Source organism: Clupea harengus, chromosome 24 (assembly GCF_900700415.2).
Source record: "Clupea harengus chromosome 24, Ch_v2.0.2, whole genome shotgun sequence".
NCBI lineage: Eukaryota > Metazoa > Chordata > Actinopteri > Clupeiformes > Clupeidae > Clupea > Clupea harengus.
The window spans coordinates 8,109,902-8,131,751 of NC_045175.1; the positions used below are offsets into that span (position 1 = coordinate 8,109,902).

General features: G+C 41.5%; 2 protein-coding genes across 3 annotated transcripts; one reads left to right on the forward strand and one right to left on the reverse strand.

The window, feature by feature from the left end:
• The first annotated feature begins 736 nt into the window (after positions 1-736).
• ltv1 (LTV1 ribosome biogenesis factor) lies at positions 737-7,755 on the forward strand. 2 transcript variants are annotated; one of them, XM_012820305.3, is made up of 11 exons: positions 737-932; positions 1,344-1,475; positions 1,884-2,087; positions 2,440-2,527; positions 2,835-2,958; positions 3,296-3,521; positions 4,254-4,381; positions 4,568-4,707; positions 5,163-5,215; positions 5,621-5,821; positions 7,350-7,755. In XM_012820305.3, exons 1-11 carry the CDS (start codon positions 930-932, stop codon positions 7,461-7,463), a joined length of 1,413 nt encoding a protein of 470 aa, XP_012675759.2. In that variant the 5' UTR covers positions 737-929; the 3' UTR covers positions 7,464-7,755. The 2 variants fall into 2 exon arrangements, with proteins under 2 accessions (XP_012675759.2, XP_031417993.1); XM_031562133.2 differs by having other exon boundaries at positions 3,299-3,521.
• Positions 7,708-20,750, reverse strand: ifngr1 (interferon gamma receptor 1). Its single transcript, XM_031562134.1, has 7 exons — positions 20,465-20,750; positions 12,973-13,108; positions 12,357-12,541; positions 11,563-11,732; positions 10,546-10,711; positions 9,749-9,876; positions 7,708-9,622 (listed from the first exon to the last, which is right to left on the reverse strand). The coding sequence occupies exons 1-7, from the start codon at positions 20,523-20,525 to the stop codon at positions 9,068-9,070; spliced, it is 1,401 nt and encodes a 466-aa protein (XP_031417994.1). The 5' UTR covers positions 20,526-20,750; the 3' UTR covers positions 7,708-9,067.
• Positions 20,751-21,850: the final 1,100 nt, after the last annotated feature.

A 21,850-nucleotide genomic window follows, 5' to 3' on the forward strand; every position in this document is an offset into this window, starting at 1 on the left:
TTATTAACCCACCAAAGTAAAATCATTACTCAACGTTCTGTGTTTTCCACACATATAGTGATTTAAAGCATATGCTAGACTAAATCAAGGATATCATAGGATATAATTCAGTTTAAATGAAAAACTGCATCATTCGTCATTCATGAAATATAGTGAACAGTCTCTGGGCTTAACCCTGGGTGTTACCCGCGGCAACCAGTTCAAGCCAACCAGTGAGCTCACACAGACTGTGTGCCAAGGTGAAACATTTCATCATTCCCTGTTAATCTAAACATACCACAATGTATGCAATCACAGACAACCAGCCTTGATGCAATAAAATGTAGGGCGAAATGTAGGCACTTGCCGATAAACAGTAGCCTAGTTTATAGTTCAATATTTTGAGTATTATTACTATTATTAGAGCACTAATTAACCATACTCATATTTCCAAAAAATAAAAGTAAAGCGTTTGATACCAGCACATTTACCCAGCAAGTCATTTTATTATGTAATCTTCACCATGATCTTTTCCACCGTCACTGTCCTGCACTCGATTAGTCAAGTCTGATCGATTCATACAGTCTGTTGGACTGAACCAAAACTTTTTGTCAATATAACTTTATGTTATCTCTCTACTGTATCACTTGGGATAATGAAATGAATCCGTGAACTAATGGAATACCTTTACTGTTGATTCATTTTGCCTTCATCTAAAGATCTGTGCCTTGATGAGTGAAATAATTGGCACATTATGTACTTCCGGTTTAGAGTGTCAGTGGTTCAGCTCCAACATGGTGGCGGACGCGTGTGGGTCTGCATGTGGAATTAACGATATACACAAACAATAATACATTTGGTTTGTCATCCCATCAGTCTTTAAGTTTAAGTTTGTATTTCACTTCGGAAAGGAAATAACGGATTTGTAGAAACGCTAATCAAAGGCAGACATGGTAAGAATTCTATAGTTAACCTAGTCTCTTTTTCTTGGCATTTAAAGTGAGGTTATCCTAGCTACAGCTTCGGCTATCATGAGAGACATTAACTGCTAGATGTAGTTATATTTTTTGCGAAAAAAACGTTAATTTTCTCATAGTAGTAATGTTGACATCGATATGTCTTGTAATTGTATTTGTACGCATATGTTATTCAGCTACATGTTGGTTAGCACGTAAGTTAGCATGTAAGTTAGCACATCAGTATTCAGACTTTCGTTTACTACATCAACATGTTTACCAGTTATTGTTTGACTTGAATAGCTGCCATACAGCTTGGCAGTGAGCGACACAGGGAACCTTGGGTGTTACACACTAAAAATTGTTAATGATTTGTGCCACCCCTTAACCACTGAGTGTCCTCCTCAGCCACACAAAAAGAAGAAGTCGTTCATCGACAAGAAGAGTGCGGTGTCCTTCCACCTCGTTCATAGGAGTCAGAGGGATCCTCTGGCAGCTGACGAGAAGGCTCCCCAGCATGTGCTCTTACCAGCGGCGAAGGTGAGAGGAAGGCACCCCTGACATCCATAGTACATCATGCTCGTAGTAGAGGACAGTAATATGCATTTCAATGAACTTCTCCTGACAGTTTCTGTTTAGAATTCAATGGACGCTGACATCATCGTCATTGTTTTTCTCCATTTGGAGTATTAGGACCCTAAATCAGTATACCACTGTTGGTGTAAATAGATATGTAGAAATCGATAGCGGTGTGGAGGTAAAAATATTTAAACTAGCCAGGTTCTTATGTAGAACACATAGTTTGCTTAGCAAATTCCAGTTTTGAATGTGTGCCTTGGCAAAAGGCATCCTTTGTATCTGATGCTGAAATGTTTTGCATACAAATCTGTATTTTTTTTCCCCTCCTTCCCTGTCCCTCCCTCTCTCTCTGTCCATCCGTCGGCCCAGGCGGAGGTCGATAAGCGGCGTGAGGAGCAGCGAGAGTTCGGCGTGTTCTTCGACGACAACTACAACTACCTGCAGCACCTGAGGGAGGGTTCCCAGCCCACCGAGCTGGTGGCCTCCACCTTCCCCCAGAAGAGCACCATCCCCCTGCACATCCGAGAGGAAGACGAGGATGGCGAGGAGGAAATGGAAGTCCACGTCATCCCTGTAAGGATCAGATATGGTTGTGTCGCTCGTCTCTGTCTGTTGTAGATGGCTGAGTTTTACTGATGCCAGTTGTTGTTTCTGCCGCACGTTTGAAATGGTAACGTTGTTGTAGTGATGACTTTTAACTTCTTTGGCTAAGATGTCACTGCAAAGACTGGTGCTCCCTGGAAGTTTATGATGTTTGCTGAGTACAGATCTTCCATTGGAGCCAAAGGTTTGAAAGGGTCAGCTTTAGAACTGTAGAATTAGAACTCTAGAGGGCTCCATTGTGTAACTGTTGCTGTTTAAAACTCTTCTCATAAGAACACCCCCCCCCCCCCCCCCTCTCTCTCTCTGTCTCTCTGACTTACAGGCAGCATCCATCAACTTGCCCTCCTCAGTGTTTGCCTCAGAGTTTGAGGAGGAGGTGGGGCTTCTCAACAAAGCTGCCCCCATATCAGGTGAGAGGCACCGACTGGACCTGTACACACGTGTCGTCACGCATAGCGCATCAGGCGTAAATTAAGACACCCATTTACTCTACAGGCATTTACTCCATCGCTGCTACTACATTAAGTTCAATTCATGAGTGAAATTTTCCAAGTGCATTTGCGTTAAATTCTCTGTGAAAATGGTATCTGTCTGAACACATTGTAATAGTAGAGGAAACCCTGTAGAAAGCCTAAATATGAAAATAGAAATAACCAATAGAAGTAGAAATAAAAGTCACCAGTATGTGTCGTTCCTATTGCCATTGTGTACATCTAGGGCCCCGGCTGGACATGGATCCTGACATTGTGGCTGCTCTGGACGATGACTTTGATTATGACGACCCTGAGAATGTCCTTGATGACGACTTCATCGTCAAGGCCAACACAGGGCAGGCTGTAGGGTAAGTGCAGTGGGGAACTCCTCTTTTGAGTCCGTCAGTCAGAAGTCCAAGTGCGTTGTGGAATACAGTAATATTCATTTTGTGGCACGAATATATTCCCACTGAGGAAACTTCACAGAAATCTCTCTCCCTCTCTCTTCCCCTCTCTCGTATATATTATTGTTTTGTTTTGCAATTCTGAAAACCAAACTGGCAAGCTCTGACAGCTCCTGTTGTGGGTTTGAGTCCCTGAAATTGCCATTTTTAAATTGAGCCTGAATCATAAGTCATGAGTGAAACTCTGAGCTGGATGATAAATAATAGTGATTATTAATGATCTCCATCTTCTGTTTGGCAGCGGAGATGAAGATGATGACGAGTGGGAGGACACGGATGAAGGTGAGAGCGGCGATGGGAGCGACTGCGACTCGATGGGCGGCCTGTCGGACGGCGACGAGGAAGGGAGACGGGAGTTCCTGTTCATGAAGGAGGAGACGAGGAGTCGCTTCACCGAGTACTCGCTCACCTCGTCCGTCATGCGCCGCAACGACCAGCTGACGCTGCTGGACGACCGCTTCGAGAAGGTGAGCAAGACATTTTTTTTTGTTTGTGTTTTAGTTTAGCAGTGTTGAGGTTTGTGCTTTGAGGTTGGGGTTGCGTCACGCCCCACAACGACCAGCTCGTGCTGCTGGACGACCGCTTTGAGAGTGAGCGCGAACCAACACTGTTTGGAGCAGGAAATGAGAATTTTTGAGGTTTGCATCATGCGCTGTAAAATCATGTGTGATGCACTCAGTGAGGGAGAACCAGCACCGTTTTGTTTGAGTCAAAGCTTGGCGGTTAAGGTTGCCTGTATTTGTCTCGCAGTAAATGCAACAGGGTAAACACTATATTACTAAAATGATTAGGTGGATACTATACTATACTACTATTACTACGCTTTACTAGGATGTTGTTTTTGTTTCAATTTGAATGCCCTTGGACATATTTTATGAATATAACTAGATAACTAGCGCATTCATTCTTCTGATTTTATATTTTTGTTTCGGTTGATTTGAAGTCCCTGTGTTCATAACTACCCTTTACTGTTGTGTCGTGTCTGATCTCTCCTTCAATGTCTGTGTCTGTAACCATGTGTGTCTTATGTCTTCAAATGTTCAAGACCATAACCGCATGTCTGCGCTCTGCTCCAGTGGTCTCGACTGACCATATGTGTGTGTTCTCCTGCTCTCAAGTGGTTTCTACTGACCATAAGAGTGTGTTCTCTTGCTCTCAAGTGGTCTCGACTGACCATATGTGTGTGTTCTCTCGTTCAGTTCTATGAACAGTTTGACGATGACGAGATCGGAGCGCTGGACAACGCTGAGCTGGAGGGCTTCATCGACCCCGACAGCGTAAGACTGCGAGAGGTGCTCAACGACTACTTCAAACAGAAGGAGAAGGAGTAAGTTTGTGTGTGTACGTGACCGAGAACGAGAGTGAGGTCAATGAGGGAGACACAGATAAAGAGAGAGAGAGTACAAATTGCGTATGGACATGACAATGCTCAGGCATGCATCTAATGTTCTTGACTACAATCAACACCACTATCCAAATGTTACCAACACTTCTTGGTCCACGTTTGCTTCAGTTGTCAGAAGCTGGATGACCTCGGCCCAAAAGAGCTTCCTGCAGGAAACGAGGAAGAGGAGGACGAAGATGAAGACCAGGGGATGGAGACGGTCGTAGTCGAGGCTCCCGCTGAGAAGTGGGACTGTGAAACCATCATAAGTGAGTTTGCGTGTGTGCGCGCGTGCGGACTGCTAGTCTCATATGCAGCTTTGAGTTTACCAATCCTCCAACTAGTTTATAGACTGCCCTCCCAAGGTGTGTGTGTGTGTGTGTGTGTGTGTGTGTGTGTGTGTGTGTGTGTGTGTGTGTGTGTGTGTGTGTGTGTGTGTGTGTGTGTGTGTGTGTGTGTGTGTGTGTGTGTGTGTGTGTGTGTGTGTGTGTGTGTGTGGACTGCCCTCCACCTTTGTTTGCCAAAGGTGTGTGTGGAATGCCTTCAACCTTTGTTAGCCACAGGCCTGTGTGTGTGTGGACTCGTTTTCATTTCTTCATTCTTTTGTTTAAGTTCCTCTGTTTCTCTTGATGGCACTTGTTTCATGTTGTATGGACATAAAATGACTCAGCGTTATCAGCATGTCTGTGTGTTCAATGTTCAACAGCTGTGATTTTTCTCACAGGCACGTACTCCAACCTGTACAACCGCCCTAAGATCATAGAGGAAGCGCCTAAGGTAATTAAACCCTTGCTATGACTCAGAATACTGGGATTGGAGTGCATAAGAGGATTAAGAGACTTTATATTTTCATTATGCCTGCAGATTAACAGGTGTTGTAATTCTAAGGTCTTATTTATTATGACAATGAAAACTATGAAATGGAATGGACCTTGGCCACAATAATATTCTGAAAAACAGAGGAGGAGAAGTAGTCTCTGAATAGTAATGGTAGCTGGTTGTGTTTTTTTTTTTTGTGTGTGGTGGTGTTTGTTGTTGTTGTTGACAAACACTGCACTTGTACCACCGCGAGATGTGTGATCATTCAGAGGAACGATCACCATAGTGATCACAAAACATACCTGCACATATGACATTGACTGAACCTGTTTGTGTGTTTGTTTGTTTGTTTGTTTGTTTCAGTCCAAAGCCATTTGCGTCTCCGCCAAGACGGGCATCCCCCTGCACGTGCTGCCGGCACGGGGGCCCACGGCGCGGCAGGTGGAACGCATGGAGCGCATCAACGACTCGGACCTCCCCCGCGCCGCCACACAGCTGCGCCCGCGCCACGAGAACACGGACGACCGCAAGGCCCGCAAGCAGGCAATCAAGGAGGAGAGAAAGGTGAGAGGGAGGAGGGAGGGAGGAAGGAAGGAAGGAAAAGAAACGAAAAGAAACAAAAACACTGAAGCCATCTGATGATGTGTGAGAAGTGTCACGTTGGTAATTAACATAATGTGCTCTGATAATATGTTGCCATATACTACTATATATATATATATATATATATATATATATATAATACTAACTACTAAAAAGAGACTAATAAAAGTGACATTATGTCTCCGCTCCAGTTATCCAAAACACACAAGACCTAAAACACAGAAAACGAAACAACCCAGAATGCCACTTAGTAGTGGTAGTTCATCTCTGAAAACCCCCGTTTCTTCCCTAGTGCATCACATAGAAACCCCGGTAAAGAAACAAGGGATTCCTAACCGTCGTTTATTTCGAGTGATGGCAGGGAAGAAGGAAGCAAGTTAAGATTTCTGATCCAGACGACACGTGGTTTAGACTGTGGTTAGCTTTTTTTTAGTTGCGGTTTCCCGGTTTCGTCCTCTAACTGTGAGACGGTTGGTCTCTGGTGCAGCTTGGTAATTGCCATGACTGCTCACATGATGCTTGGACTTTACAGTTGCTTACTACCATCTAAGTACATTTGGCATCGAGTGTTATGACTACAAATAACAGTATATGGCATCAAATAACAGTATATGGCACCAGTTGTGATATTTTTGTGGCAAGCTCCAAGTAAGCAGTCTTTGTTAATTTTGGCCTTCTTAACTAATCAAATCCGCATCTCAAACCAGAGTTTATCATATGGTGAAAAAAAAGTCCTTTCAGTCATTTTTATGAAGTATCAAAAGGCTTATTCCCTGACTGTTTTGTGACTTGTTTGCAAACATATCCATTTCCATGTCCAGAAACGAATGAATAAAAAAAAGATTCAATAGTGACATTTCACTGGAACCGTCCATTATAATACTGATGATGACGGCGATGATGATAATAGCCATCATTGCAGAACCATTCATTACAATACAGATGATAGATGATTTGATATTAATGATAATAATAATCATTACAGATAGCTTATGCATTATAATACAGATGATGATCGCCATTTTTGCAGATAACATGTGCAGGCGCAATATGGTATCATGATGGTCAAGTTCCAATCTAATGTCTTCTTTATAAAAATATTGAATTAGCATCTGAACCCAGAGTTTACCTAAGGAGAAGAGAACATCCGGAAATGACTTTCTCCATCTCACCACGAGCTTCCCAGTCCCCCAGTGCTGGCTGCTTACAATGCATTGAAGACTCCTGTGGCTGGCAAGTCCGTCAGACGATTGCAAAAACTTCTGACGTCACTTACCAGCAGTCATTAAATGGTAGCTTTGCGTCAGAGAGCGCTTCCCACAAGTTTCTACAGGGCTGTTGGGGGTGATTTTAATATTAGCAGGGGTAGAAGCGGCTTGCGCAAGTGTTAAATGAGCACGCCTCTTTCCAGGAAGGCTGTTCTGTGAGTCATGCAACCTAGAACAATGCATGCGAGTCTGATGCTATCCATCATTTCCTCCCATGACAGGAACGGAGGACGGAGAAGAAGGCAAACCAGCTGGCGTTCAAGCAGGAGAAAGCCTTGCAGGAGAAACAGATGGTGGGGCTGAGGGCCAACGTGCAAGGCCTGAAGCTCTCCTAACAACAACAACAACAACAACAACAACAACAACAACACTGAAACCAGTCCTGCAACAGGTCCCCATGTGCTCATCACTGCTCATCAAACTCAAAACTGGTTGATTGATTGACTGACTGCTCCTTCCCATTCAGGAATCAGGAGACAAGCACATGTAATGACTGACCTAAGAATCGCGTCTCACCCATAGGTTTACCGACCGATTACTCTTTTCATGGTCTTTTTCCAGGGAGGTGCTGGAGAGTGGTGACATTCATTGTATTTAATTTGTATTAAACACCTTGTATCAAAACAACATGTGTACACATTTGTTCACTGGGGTACATTGTGTGCAAAACATACAAAGATAGCTGCTGCACGCATTACATTTTTACCCTGTTGTCCTTTTAAATAATTTCACAAAAATGGAAAAACATCACATTCCCTGACTGCCTGTATTTAGGATATATTGCGCATGGAACCAGTTTCACATTATACGGTACAGAAAATTCTTCACTGGAACATGCTACCATATACTGTCACTACATTTCCTGATAGTATCACACGGTCATACCTTTGCTCAGACTACACAGGAATCTTGCTGGGATGACCTGGTTAGATCACTCATGCAGGTTTCAAGTTCAGTGTTACCAACAGTGTTCTCTTTGGTGTCCATTGAGATGAGGCAGTGTGTTTATACATGTGGGCAATACACAACAAAACACAGAATAGCTGCATAGGACATTGCGGACGTCAACTGTCGTTAACTCATTTTAAGACGTATATATATATTTTAAGACGGATATATTTTTGGATTTTACTACAGTGGTTTACACTTACCCTGTCCTTTCTGCCTATATTGTGTAAATGTAAGGATATACATTCTTCCATGAGCAAGATGGATATGGACATTTTTACTACCGTTTCTGTATTTTTTTTCCCTGTCAACCTCAAACAGGGCTCCCACGAATGCCCACTAGGCCTCTGCCTTGTCCCAGGAGCAGCAGAGAATGGAGAATTTGTCCTTGTTCTTTGGCTAGTTTTCTTTTTAGTCCCGCCCTCTTACTTACTAGAATAAAACAACAATTTAGCCCTTTTGTTAGCATGCATGCCTGCTAGCTTATTTTGAATATCTGGCAAGCACCATTTCATAAGTGCGTAAACCTACAATACCAGGGGCTCGCTGAACAAGGTGGCACTAATCTGGTACCTCACTCTCCCTCGTCTGCTGAACCAGTGCCTTGAATTGTCATTTATGACTTGCATACAGGAGTCCAGTCTGTCCATGAGGTTCTCTGACCAGCAGATACCCTATGCAGATCTTCAGAGTGTGGTCTTCAACCTTCAACATGTTCTCATGCCACTGAGATCACTGAATATGTGCATCACTGAATATCAACATTAAATAAAAAAAGCTCAGGGTTCCCTCTTTGGTGTTCCCACGCAGTCCTGCCGCTTTAAATGGGGAAAAACTGAGCCGGAACGAGCCATAAACAATTCCAGTGGATCAGCACATTGCTTCAGGAGCACGGACATGAGGGGTGTATTTTTACTGGCTGTTGAGCTGAAATATCCTGAAACAACCTTTCGCCAGAATCGAAGTTCAAAGTTCACCCAGCATGCCCAACTTAAGCCACAGGGTCCCTGGCGCTGTAACCTTCCACCCAGTCCCCTGAGCTCATCTCCTGACGGGAATCATAATCGGACCCCAGCGTCCCTCCTGACCCCTCCAAGAGTTCCGAGTTTGGGGGGTAGTCCGGATCCGTGCTCAACCCATCGCTTGGCCACTCGCAGGACTCAGTATTCCTCTCCTCTTCTTTGTCCCCTGAGCTCATCTCCACAGAATGAGGGGAATCATAATCGGACACCAGTGTCCCTCCTGACCGCTCCAAGAGTTCCGAGTTCGGGGGGTAGTCCGTGCTCGACCCATCGCTTGGCCACTCGGTGGACTCTGTATTTCTCTCCTCGTCTTCTTCTTTGTTTTCCTGACCTGCTCTGCCCTGTTGCTCCTGAGTGAGGAGCTGGAAGCGGGAGCAGTCGGCGCTGCTGCGACCACTGTTCGGGAGGAGCGGGTCCTCTGAGGTTTCCGACGGTGACAGGAGCGGGACCACAGACAGAGGGCTCGGGCTGAAGTTTTCTGAGGGGCCCAGGAGAATGGGTCTTATTTGGTGACGGAAAGAGGTCTGTAGAGCGAGAAGTGGGGGAAAAGGATAAAATAAACAAACAAACGCATAAATGAAAGGAAAAACAAAAGTCCCAGCTGGCCACCTGCCCATGACGGTCTGACTTGTATATAGAAAGAAATTTACCAAATTCGTGGGGGTGGTGGGGTGGGTTTTGTTGATCATCTTCCTGAACACTAAAGTGCCCAAAACAACCGCCATGACAACAAGGAGCGATGTAAACACGATTGCCATTGTGGTGGGCGGAGGGAGACCTGTGGGGAAGCAGTTCTTTGATTAGGGAAGAGATTTCGTGCTTTGGACTCGATCACTGCAATCAGAAAGTGGCCCTGCAGGACATAAACACACGCAAGCAAACTAAGCAAATGTCACTAAAGCCAGACAGATAAATATCTGACGAATAAATGTCTAGTTTTAAGTCACATGACTTGTATCATTAACATTAAAAGGTGTAGTTCTTCATCTTGGTGAATTTGAGGTCAACAGCCAATCAAATACATCCCTCCATTCAGTGCTCCTGAAGCACCATTGCTGATAGGCTGGAATTAGGCTGGCCGGTATTGTTTGACCCAACTCCCATTTCCCATTTACAGCGTGAGCCTGGACTGTGTATGAACACCAAACCAACAGCTTGGGGGCCGCAAGGAGAAATTAGCTGTGTATTAGATTATAATTGAGGACTGTACCTTTAAAAAAGTCACTTCTTTAAATGAGTCAAATAACAGTCCGATGTCACGACAACAGCTACATTTGCTGTGTTTTGGATTACAATTGAGGGTTTCTCCTTCAAATTAGTCTAATAAGAGTCCTATGTAATGACAACAAATACATTAGCTTTGTATTGGATTATAATTAAGGACTTCTCCTTTAACTTAGTCAAATAAAAGTCCTATGTTATGACAACAGAGAAATTAGCCACCCACCCTTCGGCTTTAATCCACTGTAGCAAATCCTAGCAGGGCGGAATTCAGCACGCACAATGCTTCCTGACAGGTTAACACAGTACTGGTCCTCTTTGTCTGAAATTTGCAGTTTCTCTTCACAAATGGCCTTCTGATAAGGGCAGCTGAATACTGTGGGTATGTTGCTCTGGAAATACAAACAGTCAACACATTAGAATCACTCCTTCCTGTGCAGGTTTGAGGTTTACATCTAAATATAATGTTTGGTAAATTTAACACACAAGTAACAATGGTTGAAAATATATATATATACTATATACAGTAATGTGCAGAAGTTTTAGGCAGGTGTGAAAAAAATGCTGTAAACTAAGAATGCTTTCAAAAATGGAAGTGTTAACAGTTTCTTTTCATCAATTAATAAAATGCAGTGAATGAACAGAAGATAAATCTAAATCAAATCAATATTTGGTGTGACCACCCTTTGCCTTCAAAACAGCATCAATTCTTCTAGGTACACTTGCACACAGTATTTGAAGGAACTCGGCTGGTAGGTTGTTCCAAACATCTTGGAGAACTAACCACAGATCTTCTGTGGATTTAGGGTTCCTCAAATCCTTCTGTCTCTTCATGTAATCCCAGACAGACTCGATGACTTACAGCATTTTTTCACTTTTACCTTTGCATCAAAATAATGCAAATGTAGGTGCCAGTTGCAAAATGCATTGTCATATTGCATGACCAATTTGTACACTGTGGTGTCACAGCTATTTACCTCAGATAATTGTATGCACCAATCTTCATGTAATCCCAGACAGACTCGATGATTTACAGTATTTTTTCACACCTGCCTAAAACGTTTGCACAGTACTGTATATATATTAGATAGATAAATAGATGTAGATACTGTATATATATATATATATATATATATATTAGAAAATGTAGTAGCTAACGTACAGCTACCTTCTTTAAAAACCTTAGAGTTAGGGTTAGCTAATTCTAAAAACGCTTGTGCAATAAACCCATGGTCAGGCCAACCTGATCAATCACGTTGTAGCTCAACTCGGAAGTCTCCAGGTTTGGGTATGTGTTGTCCTTGAGGTACTTGAGGGCCAGAGTGTTCTCATACAGGTGCATAGGGTTCCGGAATTTCAGGGTGAGAAATCCGTACTGGTACTCCAAGTTAATGGGTGGGAAGTCCAGTTTACCTGCAAAGGCATCACAGAGGAATAAGGACAAGGCGGTATAAGAGTAAGTACAAGTGTTGGTATGTAATTGGTGTGTCTGTCTATGAATATATCATCATACATTGACACACATGGCAAACAGCAAAGACACAGAACCCATTCAAAAATAGCAATCGACTGAGAGGAATGTATTCATGGGTATGGAATCCATGTACTTAGAAAAGCTTAAGATTCGACACAGAACTTTTATGTATGTCTCCAAGCACAAGGCTCTTCCTCATTCGTTTTCTCATTACAATTTTCTTCAAGAGAAACCGTCGGTTCCTCAAGAACTCAATCAAGGAATACAAACATGGCTATGTATTTCCTGCAGTATGTAATTAGTAGTAAGTAGTAATTGTACTCTTGTTTTTCCTTGTGCTTCATGGCCCAATCCAGTAGGGACTAAACAGTCACAACACAGAAGATTTGGTGTAATTAGGATTGGTGTGTCCACAGATCACACTGAGTTGTAGTTACTGTTCAATAAATCTTATAAATACAGTAAATCCACTAAGAACGTTTATGCTGTATTTACATACGCTGTGTTCACAGGTCTGGTTGAATATAAAATTAAAAACAAAAAAAATGTAAAAGGGAACTCACACAGCATGCTTCCCTCGATTCCCTCGTTACTCTTATCATAAGTAAATGTAACAGGCGGAGAGAAGTCGGACTCGTGAGTTACGTTCCGGGCCCGAATGCTTAAGGTATAGATGGCATAGTTGCTATTCAGTTGGCTGGTGATGTTGGCATAGCGACCGACTGATTTGAAGCTCCATGTCTGATTTCTGCAAAATCACATAGACTCATGATAAACAAGACAGCACCTTTGAAGAAGTATAATAACAGTCCCAACTGATTATAACATTGATAAATAGTAAATATTTCTGTTTTTTTTTTCATCAACTGGTACAACTGAGACCTAAAACACAGTACACGGCACAATATATGATATTACTTTATAACAAAATGTAATGCGGTTTTGACCATTATGTGACGCAGGGCAGTTCGGCATGCAACAAAAAAATTAAATAAAATCACTTCCACTGGGTCACTTAGACCACTACACCTGATTCTGTTATACTGTACTTGGTGACACAACTGTGATGTGATGATACTTATTTAACAGCCATACATTCCGTACATCTGATGTGCAAATGGTATTAATCTCAATAAAATATATATATATTTTTTAAAAGGTCACATCCGCTTCACTTACTCCTCAGTGTCCATCGTAAGGTTTATCTGAAAAAAAGGGTCCACCAGGTGCTCAGAGTAATTCCAGTACACAAACGTCTCAAAGTTGTCACAGCTCACAGTCACATTCTCCGGACAAGGGAGGACAACAGCTTGACCTTGGGGGGGGGGGGGGGGGGGGGTAGAGAACAGTTAACACTTGAATGTATTAACTATGGGTATATACGCTAAAGTACTAACTACGCTAATATCCAAGGCCATTTAAAGTATGGGTGAGAATCAAATCCATGTTTTCTGTGTTGATAGCAAAGTAGCTATTGAAAAATGTCTCGTACAACTTTAGTCATTAATATCATAAAAACTATGCTATTGCATCAATGTCCACATACAACTATTGATTTCAGATGTATGTGAGACAAAAAGACTGATTTCTTATTTCAGATGTTTTGGAGAGATCTTTTTGTTTAAATGTATAGGAACACTGAAAAATATAGTATTGGAAAATGTGTCAGAGATAACCATACAGCAATTTGACATGATTTAAACTAACCAGACTCAATTTGACACGATTTATTTACACTAATCAGACTCAATTTGACACGAGTCAGAAAGTGTAAGATTAAACATCAAAGACTATAATGTAACTATTTTCCTCTGTAGAAAGTCCCCTCTAAGCCCAAATGTGCAAATTTACAATCACTTCTTTTTTGAAACACTCGTCCTATTGTACTGCATTAATGTGTGCCTGTGTTCCTGTCAGGTCCTCCCTGAGTTGAGAGGAGACCAGTTTTTCTAGTTTAGCCAACCAATCACGTGATACGAGTGTGTCACAATGACTGCGCACCTAAACAAACTAATTCTGTCAGCCAAGTGTGTTAGGGTTCGGGTACTCTAGGCTTCATTGACCAGAGACGGGTGAATCATGAGTCAAGTGCTGATCTGAGATGGATCCTAAAATATTATGATTAATAATATGATTAAATATTGTATTGAAGCCATTCCAGTGACTTGTAATGTAAAAGGCTTGGGTTGAAGTTGGGTTGGGTTTTAATGCCATGGAGTCCTTTTACGCTGAGACATCTTATCAGCAAAACCTTGAACTGGGGCAGTTAACAGCGCAATAAAAAGACAATCACGTCACAGGTTCATGTCCAGGAAGAATGTTGTGGTTATGGTGGAAGGATTATCTACAAAGTAGTATTGGAGTCGCTTTGTATAAAGGCAGGTGTTTATAGGGGTGGGTGGGGACCCAACCACACCTTATGTTGTGGTTTTGATGGAATGATTACCTACATAGTAGGCTATTGTCGCTTTGTCTGTTAAATGTAATGGAGGACACGAATAATCGTAATGCGATGCTGTATGGTTAGAGACGCACTGATATCATTTGATTAGGCTGCAGGTGGAAAGCCCCGGTCGAGTCGGCGATAAGCTTACATGTTCAAGCTTGAAATTGACATTTCACTCACAGATCTGTTTTTTTTTTTTACTTTACAGAATCTTTAATTTTAACCAGGGAAACTGATCACAATAAAGTTTTTTTCATTAAATAATATATAATAAAAAAAGACACGGTGTCACATTTACAAATCACAACGTTAAACGGCTTTTGGATACTCCAACCGCTAAACACCAGACAGTAAGTTAGCTCCATCGCGAGTGATCCATTATTGGTGGTTATTTGGAAAAATACTGATTGTTGTAAAATGGTGCGTGCGGCTCCTTCAAGAGCAGCACGTGTGGTAAGGCGAGAGAGAGAGAGTTGTAGAGAGAGAAAGGTGATGCTTATGAATAGTTTGGATGAAGCGACCGGAGCCAAACTTGTACTGTAACCGTGTTAACCAGTGTGTGAAGAATAAATGATCATAAAGAATACAGTTGGCATTTATTTACTCATATACAGCAGACGGAAAGGAAAGGGAGTTAACCCTGGAGTTAGGAACATGCGATACTTCGGCCCTGGAGCATTGAACTAAGTCTTCCTGCAATCTCCAACTACGGTCAGAGACAGACAGGCAGGAAAGGTTAACATGATGCATTCTTACAACAGAAGTGACAGAGTCGAAAAAAAAACCAATCAAATCGCAAGAGATTATTTGGCTTCCTAGCAACAATAGATAATAGTTTTCGAGACAACCCATGTTGTCCATCCTGTCCTGAGTTTAGCTCCCCCACTGTTCAACGTACCCAGCAGTATCAGCGATGGTGCTGCTGCTTTAGAAGGTTCCGTGCAACGCTTATCAGTTCAAGTTTCTAATCACACATTTACATTTGGATTAACAGAAAATTAAGTTAAAATATCCAAAGTTTCAATTTTTTCCAACCAAGAAAATGGCCTGGTATGCCAGATGGCGAGTCTACTCCTGTGCAAATGTAATACAAATATATGTATTGTAGGTCTAGAAACATTATTATTCAATAACACACAAATGTTCACAACATGGAGGGGAAGTCAGGACGAGAAGATGTAGAGATCCAACCCAGGCAATATTCACTAAAAAAACTTTTCAGAGTAGCAGGACTAGTTAGCCTACCCAACATTATAAACTAAGCCTATATGAGCATGATTAGTTAGTTTACATTATAAACTAAGCCTATAAGAGCAAGATTAGTTAGCTTATATTATAAACTAGGCCTATAAGAGCAAGATCAGTTACCCTATATTATAAACTAGACCTATAAGAGCAAGTGAAGGTGTAGTCCTTAGTTGCTCACTGAAACTGCACACGCAAAGGCCACCGTTGTTTGCTAAAAACTGAAATGATACACAATGTTTTGAACAGGTGTTACGTCCTAATGAGGTAGGTAGGTCCCCTGACTCACAAAAGGGTGAAAGGTCGCCAGGGAATGCTGGTGTGAAATGGCATAAGCCTATGAGTAGGTGTGTGAGTGAATGGATGGATGAATGAATGAATGAATGAATGAATGAATGAATGAAGTCCTGGAACAAGCACTTTAACAATAACATAACCTACTGATCTGTTTCCCATAACCTTGTAACACTTATCAGTTTGAGATTCTAATCACACATTAACATTCGGATTAACAGAAAATTTTGTTAAAATATCCAAAGTGTCCATTTTTTTTCCAACCGGGAAAGTGCCTGGTAGGCCAGATGGCTACTCCACTGCTGTGCAAATGTAATAGAAATATAATTATGGTATAATCATTATTATTCAATAACACACAAAGGTTCACAACATGAAGGGAAAGTCAGGACAAGAAGATGTAGACTAGAGAGATCAAACCCAGGCAATATTCACCACAGTAACATGGCCTATTGTTTAAGTAACAACGGCTACATCCAACACCATCACTCTTACACCTAGTTCACTAGTCGCTGTGTTAGAAACACTTGTCTGGTGCTGACCTTGAAAACAATGGGTTATCTTGTGGGATGGGCATTTCATGGGTGAGTGGCCATTCCAATGTGCGTATCCTAGCACACCTTGCATTCATAAGAACCTGTTACCCTGGCGTACCCATGCATTATCCTGTCCTCTGTCAGTGGTGTACATCAAAACACAAACAGGTACCTGCCATCTCAACTCTAAAATGACTAACCAGTATTTTCTACTTTTTTTAGAACTTTTTTTACACCTTGTTTTCATAAGAATCTGTTACCCTGGTTACCCATGTATTCTCCTGTCCTGTCAGTGGTGTATATCAAAACACAAACAGATACCTGCCATCTCAACCCAGCATCGAAACACATGGCTCTAAAAAGACTCTTAAAGGAGACCTCCACTAGTTTTTAACCTTGGCCCTCAATTGTAAAGAAACTGTAGAAAATTGCGGTTTCTACATTCATCAGTTCTTCCGGACCGGACTGGAAAAAGCGAAAGGTAAACGAATGACTATAGAAACATTCATTGTTTTGACAGTTTCTTTAAAGTTATTGAGGTAAACAGACAAAGGTATATCTCTGTATGTATCCTTTCCATGGTGTCAGGCACTTATGCTAACAGTATGAGAATGTCAGCAGCGAAAACAAGCAACTTACTTTGACACGGATGCTTTGATTACATTGTATAGTCGTTTTGCAGTTGCCGGTTATAGCATTCTAACTCAATACTGGACACTTTTTGTTTTTGTCGCTAGTAAACATTTAAACCTAAAAAGATGAGAAAATAGGGCCTAGGTTAAAAAATACTTTTTTATACTGTTTCTGTCCTTTAATACTGTTTCTTGCCCTGTAATCCATGCTTTGCCTGCTCTCCATACCAGACTGGACTCACCTGTGACTCTCTTGATTAGCTGATTAAACTAATGAAGAACATTTTAGTTCCACAGGTTTCCATCTGTGTGCTTGGAGCACGAATGGGTAAAAGAGTTACAGTGTGCGAGGGCTCCAGAGGAGGTGGACTGGGAACTTCTGCTTTTTCACTTTGCTCCCAGCACTTACATTTACATTTAATTCTGTGTGTGTGTGTGTGTGTGTGTGTGTGTGTGTGTGTGTGTGTGTGTGTGTGTGTGTGTGTGTGTATCCTCTGATGAAGTGGGTATGGTTAAAGTGTGTATGGTAAGTATGTAAAGTGTGCACATGTTTATCATCTGGTAAAGTGTGTATGGTAAGTATGTAAAGTGTGCACATGTTTATCATCTGGTAAAGTGTGTACGGTAAGTATGTAAAGTGTGCACATGTTTATCATCTGGTAAAGTGTGTACGGTAAGTATGTAAAGTGTGCACATGTTTATCATCTGGTAAAGTGTGTGTGGTAAGTATGTAAAGTGTGCATATGTATATCATTACATTTACATTTAGTCATTTAGCAGACGCTTTTATCCAAAGCAACGTACAAGGGAGAGAACAATCAAGGCAATAGGCAATAGAGACCTAATGTAACAATACATTCTATTTTACATAATAAATAGGAAAAAAGTGCAGGAATGTAACTGCTGTAAGTGTAAGTTAAGCACTAGTAGAAGTGCAACTTAGGAAGGGAGGTGCTCTCTGAAGAGTTGGGTCTTAAAGCGCTTCTTAACGGTAGAGATGGGCGGCCCTGCTCTGGTAGTGCTAGGCAGCTCGTTCCACCAACGTGGAACACTTGCCAGGGGTCAACCAGAACCGGCTTGATGGTAGGCTACTTCCTGTCATCGATTCTCCTCACTCACTGGAGCTGGATTGTTGTTCCTCACTTGTGAGTAGCTACGGATAAAGGTGTCTGCTAAATGCCTTAATGTACTATTCATGTTGGGTGTGGATGGGGCAGGGATAGGAAGAATTATAATGTGGTCACTGACAGCTTCTTTGTGCTCCTCATTGAACAGACACAGTAAATAAACTGCATTCCATCGTGTCACATGCAGCGTGACTGTCTGGTCACATATCTTTAGATTAAGATGTGTTCAGTCAGGTCTGTGAGAGAAGAGGCTGTAGCCATGGAGACTGTTTCCAGTAGATTAGAACTGCTCCTAGGGCCCCCTCTAGCCTCCATTATCTATCCCTGCCCCATGGGTAGATGTCTGAGGCATTCATCAGTACAGTGCTTTGAGTGCTCTATGAGTGAAAAAGTGCTATATAAATTAGTTCCATTTACTGTTGATTAGATCATTGGTGATGGAGTCACTGAGTTTACAGAGAGTTCTGAGAAACCATGCTCACACACAGACAGAGAGAGAGAGAGAGTGTGAGAGAGAGAGAGAGAGTGTGAGAGAGAGAGAGAGAGTGTGAGAGAGAGAGAGAGAGACAGAGAGAGAGAGAGTGAGACAGAGAGAGAGAGAGAGACAGAGAGAGAGTGAGACAGAGAGATTGAGACAGAGAGATGCTGTCACAGATGCTGATGCAGCAGAAACAATGACTTTTTCTCTGTCAATAACTCTTTCCAGTCTCTACAAAGAAGCCGTCAGCCTGCTGTTGAGCAACACACCTCCACACACACTCACTTCCTGACTAACAGGAATACTGACAACATCGTTTCAAGAGGGCACATAAAAAAGGCAGACATATTTTGTTTGGCAGAGGTACAGATTCAGGGGTTCGGAAAGAACCTGATGCGCTGGTGATAGGCGTAGGAGATATAAGAGGGAATTTTCATGAACTGACACTAAAAATAGATTCCAGGAATTCCAGTAATAGGAACGTTTTTGGGTGACACATTGAGTCAGTCTGTAGGTCTGTGTTGAGTTTTTAAGGTTTCATTAGGCCACTGAAGAGCAGTGGTGGAACGTAACTACTCAAGTACTGAGGTGGTAAGAAACCGAGGGAATCCTTTATATCACACATTTCTATTCTATGTTTAAGTGAAAGTGTAGTCCTTATTAGTTGCTCACTAAAACTGCACACGCAAAGGCCACCGTTGTTCGCTAAAAACTGAAATGATACACAATGTTTTGAACAGGTGTTACGTCCTAATGAGGTAGGTAGGTCCCCTGGCTCACAAAAGGGTGAAAGGCCGCCAGGGAATGCTGGTGTGAAATGGCAGAAGCCTATGAGTAGGTGAGTGAGTGAATGGATGGATGAATGAATTAATGAATGAATGAATGAATGAATGAATGAATGAATGAAGTCCTGGAACAAGCACTCTAACAATAACATAACCTGCTGATCTGTTTCCCATAACCTTACCTTCTCTAATTATAGTTTATTGACATGCTTAGCCTATTTGAACCTAAACTGCTCGTTTTAGTTTCATTGGACTAACATTACATTTAGTAGGTAAAGAGAAGAAGTCACCAAAGTTAGACCGTACGCTGCCTTTGTTATTAGGGTTATCAAGACGTTTGACGGACTATAAAAACGAAAAACGTTTAATTTGAACCCGTCATGTGAAATTAGTCCTTAAATTTAAGTGCGAGTCTCGTAATCTATGACAGAAATGCTTGCTGAGGCCAATGTCTTACCCACTCCTTACCCTTTTATGGCAGTTCCGAGTCGGAAGGTCATCTACTTCGTAGGCTACTTTACGTGGGTGGATGCGAAAACTAGTTAGACAAACTTACATGTTCAAACTTGAAATTGCAGAATAACAACCTGCCCTAGATTTATTCTATCTTACTTCAATCACAACTTGCCTATTTTGGTCGGCTTTGCCCCAAACTTCTCTTTTATTAATAAAGTCACAAACCTTTTCACGCGCCCGGAGAGTGAACCGGCATCTGAGTTAAGAAAGCGTTTCACTCATAGTCTGCATTGAACTGATCTGGTATTATTTTAATTTGACTGCACAGAATATTTTACTATGTCGCCCGTCAAGTTACAAGTTACAAGTCTTTTATTGTCAGATGCACAGAATAACACAGGGTCAGACTGGGCACTGAAATTCTTAGGACAAGGCACCGCACAACAACCTACCATAACATAACATACCGTAGTATAACATAAAATGCCATACTCTGTACAAGTACTCTGAACATAATTTACACGTGTTAAACATATAATAACCTGATTATATGTGCATATAAACTGATCACAATGAAGTTAACACACATTTACAGAAGACAAAGTCACAAAACTTTACTTAATCATATTGGAAATCTATTTGACTGTAAATTGCCTGGTTTTGGAAACTCACCAGAATCCAGAGAAGTTAGCACTCCAACTGCACAAATAAAACCCCAGACGGTAAAATCCATCACGAGTGATCCACTATCGGCGGTTATTTAGAGAAAACGCTGATATATTCTTACAACAGAAGTGGCAGAGTCGAGAGAGAAAAACATGAAATCCCAAAAGATTGCTTGACTTTCTAGCAACACTAGCTAATTTAGACTAATAGATTTCATTCGAGAGTATCCCTTTCCGATCAAGGCAGGGGCAGGTGCCTAACACAACATGTATCCTGGAGATGTAATTGACTGGGGCTAAAGGTAAGGAACACAAATTGATAGGAGGCGCCTCTACAAATCTTTAAAAAAGTGTGCGCACCCTGACGCCGAGGCGCAGTTACTTCCGTATAAAGGTAGACCATGCGCCTTGCAGTTGCCAAATTTGCCAAAGCCCCACAACTATCCCTACGAAGAAAGTAGGTTACACAAAGTGCTTTACGGGTTAGATATTTAGACAAAACTAACAATAACACAAGTTCCGTATAAAGGTAGACCAGGTCTTGGAATATAGAAATAATTGGATAGAAAGTCTAACGTGGCCCTACATTTTAAAAAAAAGTATAGTGACGTGTTTGCAAGCATCTATACAAGCGAGAATGAAACGCCTTTATTGTAGCTTATGAGATGAGAACATTTTATGTTATTTTTAAGTTTTATTTTATGTTTTTCATCGACCTCACAAATAGGCCAACTTTGACAATGCAACCATCCCCATCTGTTGGTCCTGTATGTTATTGCACTCTAGAAATGATGCCCTTTTACGACTAGCCCGTGAGTGTTAGACGTGGTCCTGGAGGATGATGTCTTATATTAAAATTGAACGTGGACTATTGTGTAGGTGTTCTGTAGCCTACGTGACAAATATGAAGTTACCATGGGAAGGATCATCAAATTGGTCTTGTATTGTAGGTTATTCTAAGCCCATTCTAAATCAGTTTCTCAGTGTCTCATGTTTTCATTGGACTGGTCTATCAAAGAAATATGACTCAGAGCAATGTGCAGGCTGCCAGGTGTGGTTAAGTCTATATTTACATTACATTATATCATATTACTCGTATATTTTATTACTTTCTTTCTTTAAATTTCTTAATATTTACAGTGGGGAAAATAAGTAATAAGCCACTTGCAAAGAAATGTGTGATCTATAATTTTAATGGTAGGTGTATTTTAACAGTGAGAAATAGAATATCAACAAACAAATCCAGAAAAACTGCATTTTATAACATTTATGACTTTATTTGTATTTGATGCAGAAAATAAGTATTTGAACCCCCAAGCAAACAGCAAGAATTCTGGCTCCCAATGACCAGTTTATGTGCCCAAGAAGCACATAGATGAGTCCTCATTAGGCC

What these genes read in the sequence shown, in the direction of transcription:
- ltv1 (XM_012820305.3), top strand. An exon ending in TGCTCTTACCAGCGGCGAAG is followed by an intron (nt 1,476 to 1,883) that starts GTGAGAGGAAGG and finishes CCGTCGGCCCAG; the next exon opens with GCGGAGGTCGATAAGCGGCG. An exon ending in AACACAGGGCAGGCTGTAGG is followed by an intron (nt 2,959 to 3,295) that starts GTAAGTGCAGTG and finishes TCTGTTTGGCAG; the next exon opens with CGGAGATGAAGATGATGACG.
- ifngr1 (XM_031562134.1), bottom strand. Translation starts at nt 20,525, where the DNA reads ATGGATTTTACCGTCTGGGGTTTTATTTGTGCAGTTGGAGTGCTAACT. An exon ending in GCTAACTTCTCTGGATTCTG is followed by an intron (nt 13,109 to 20,464) that starts GTGAGTTTCCAA and finishes CCCCCCCCCAAG; the next exon opens with GTCAAGCTGTTGTCCTCCCT. An exon ending in CCACCACCCCCACGAATTTG is followed by an intron (nt 9,623 to 9,748) that starts GTAAATTTCTTT and finishes CTCGCTCTACAG; the next exon opens with ACCTCTTTCCGTCACCAAAT.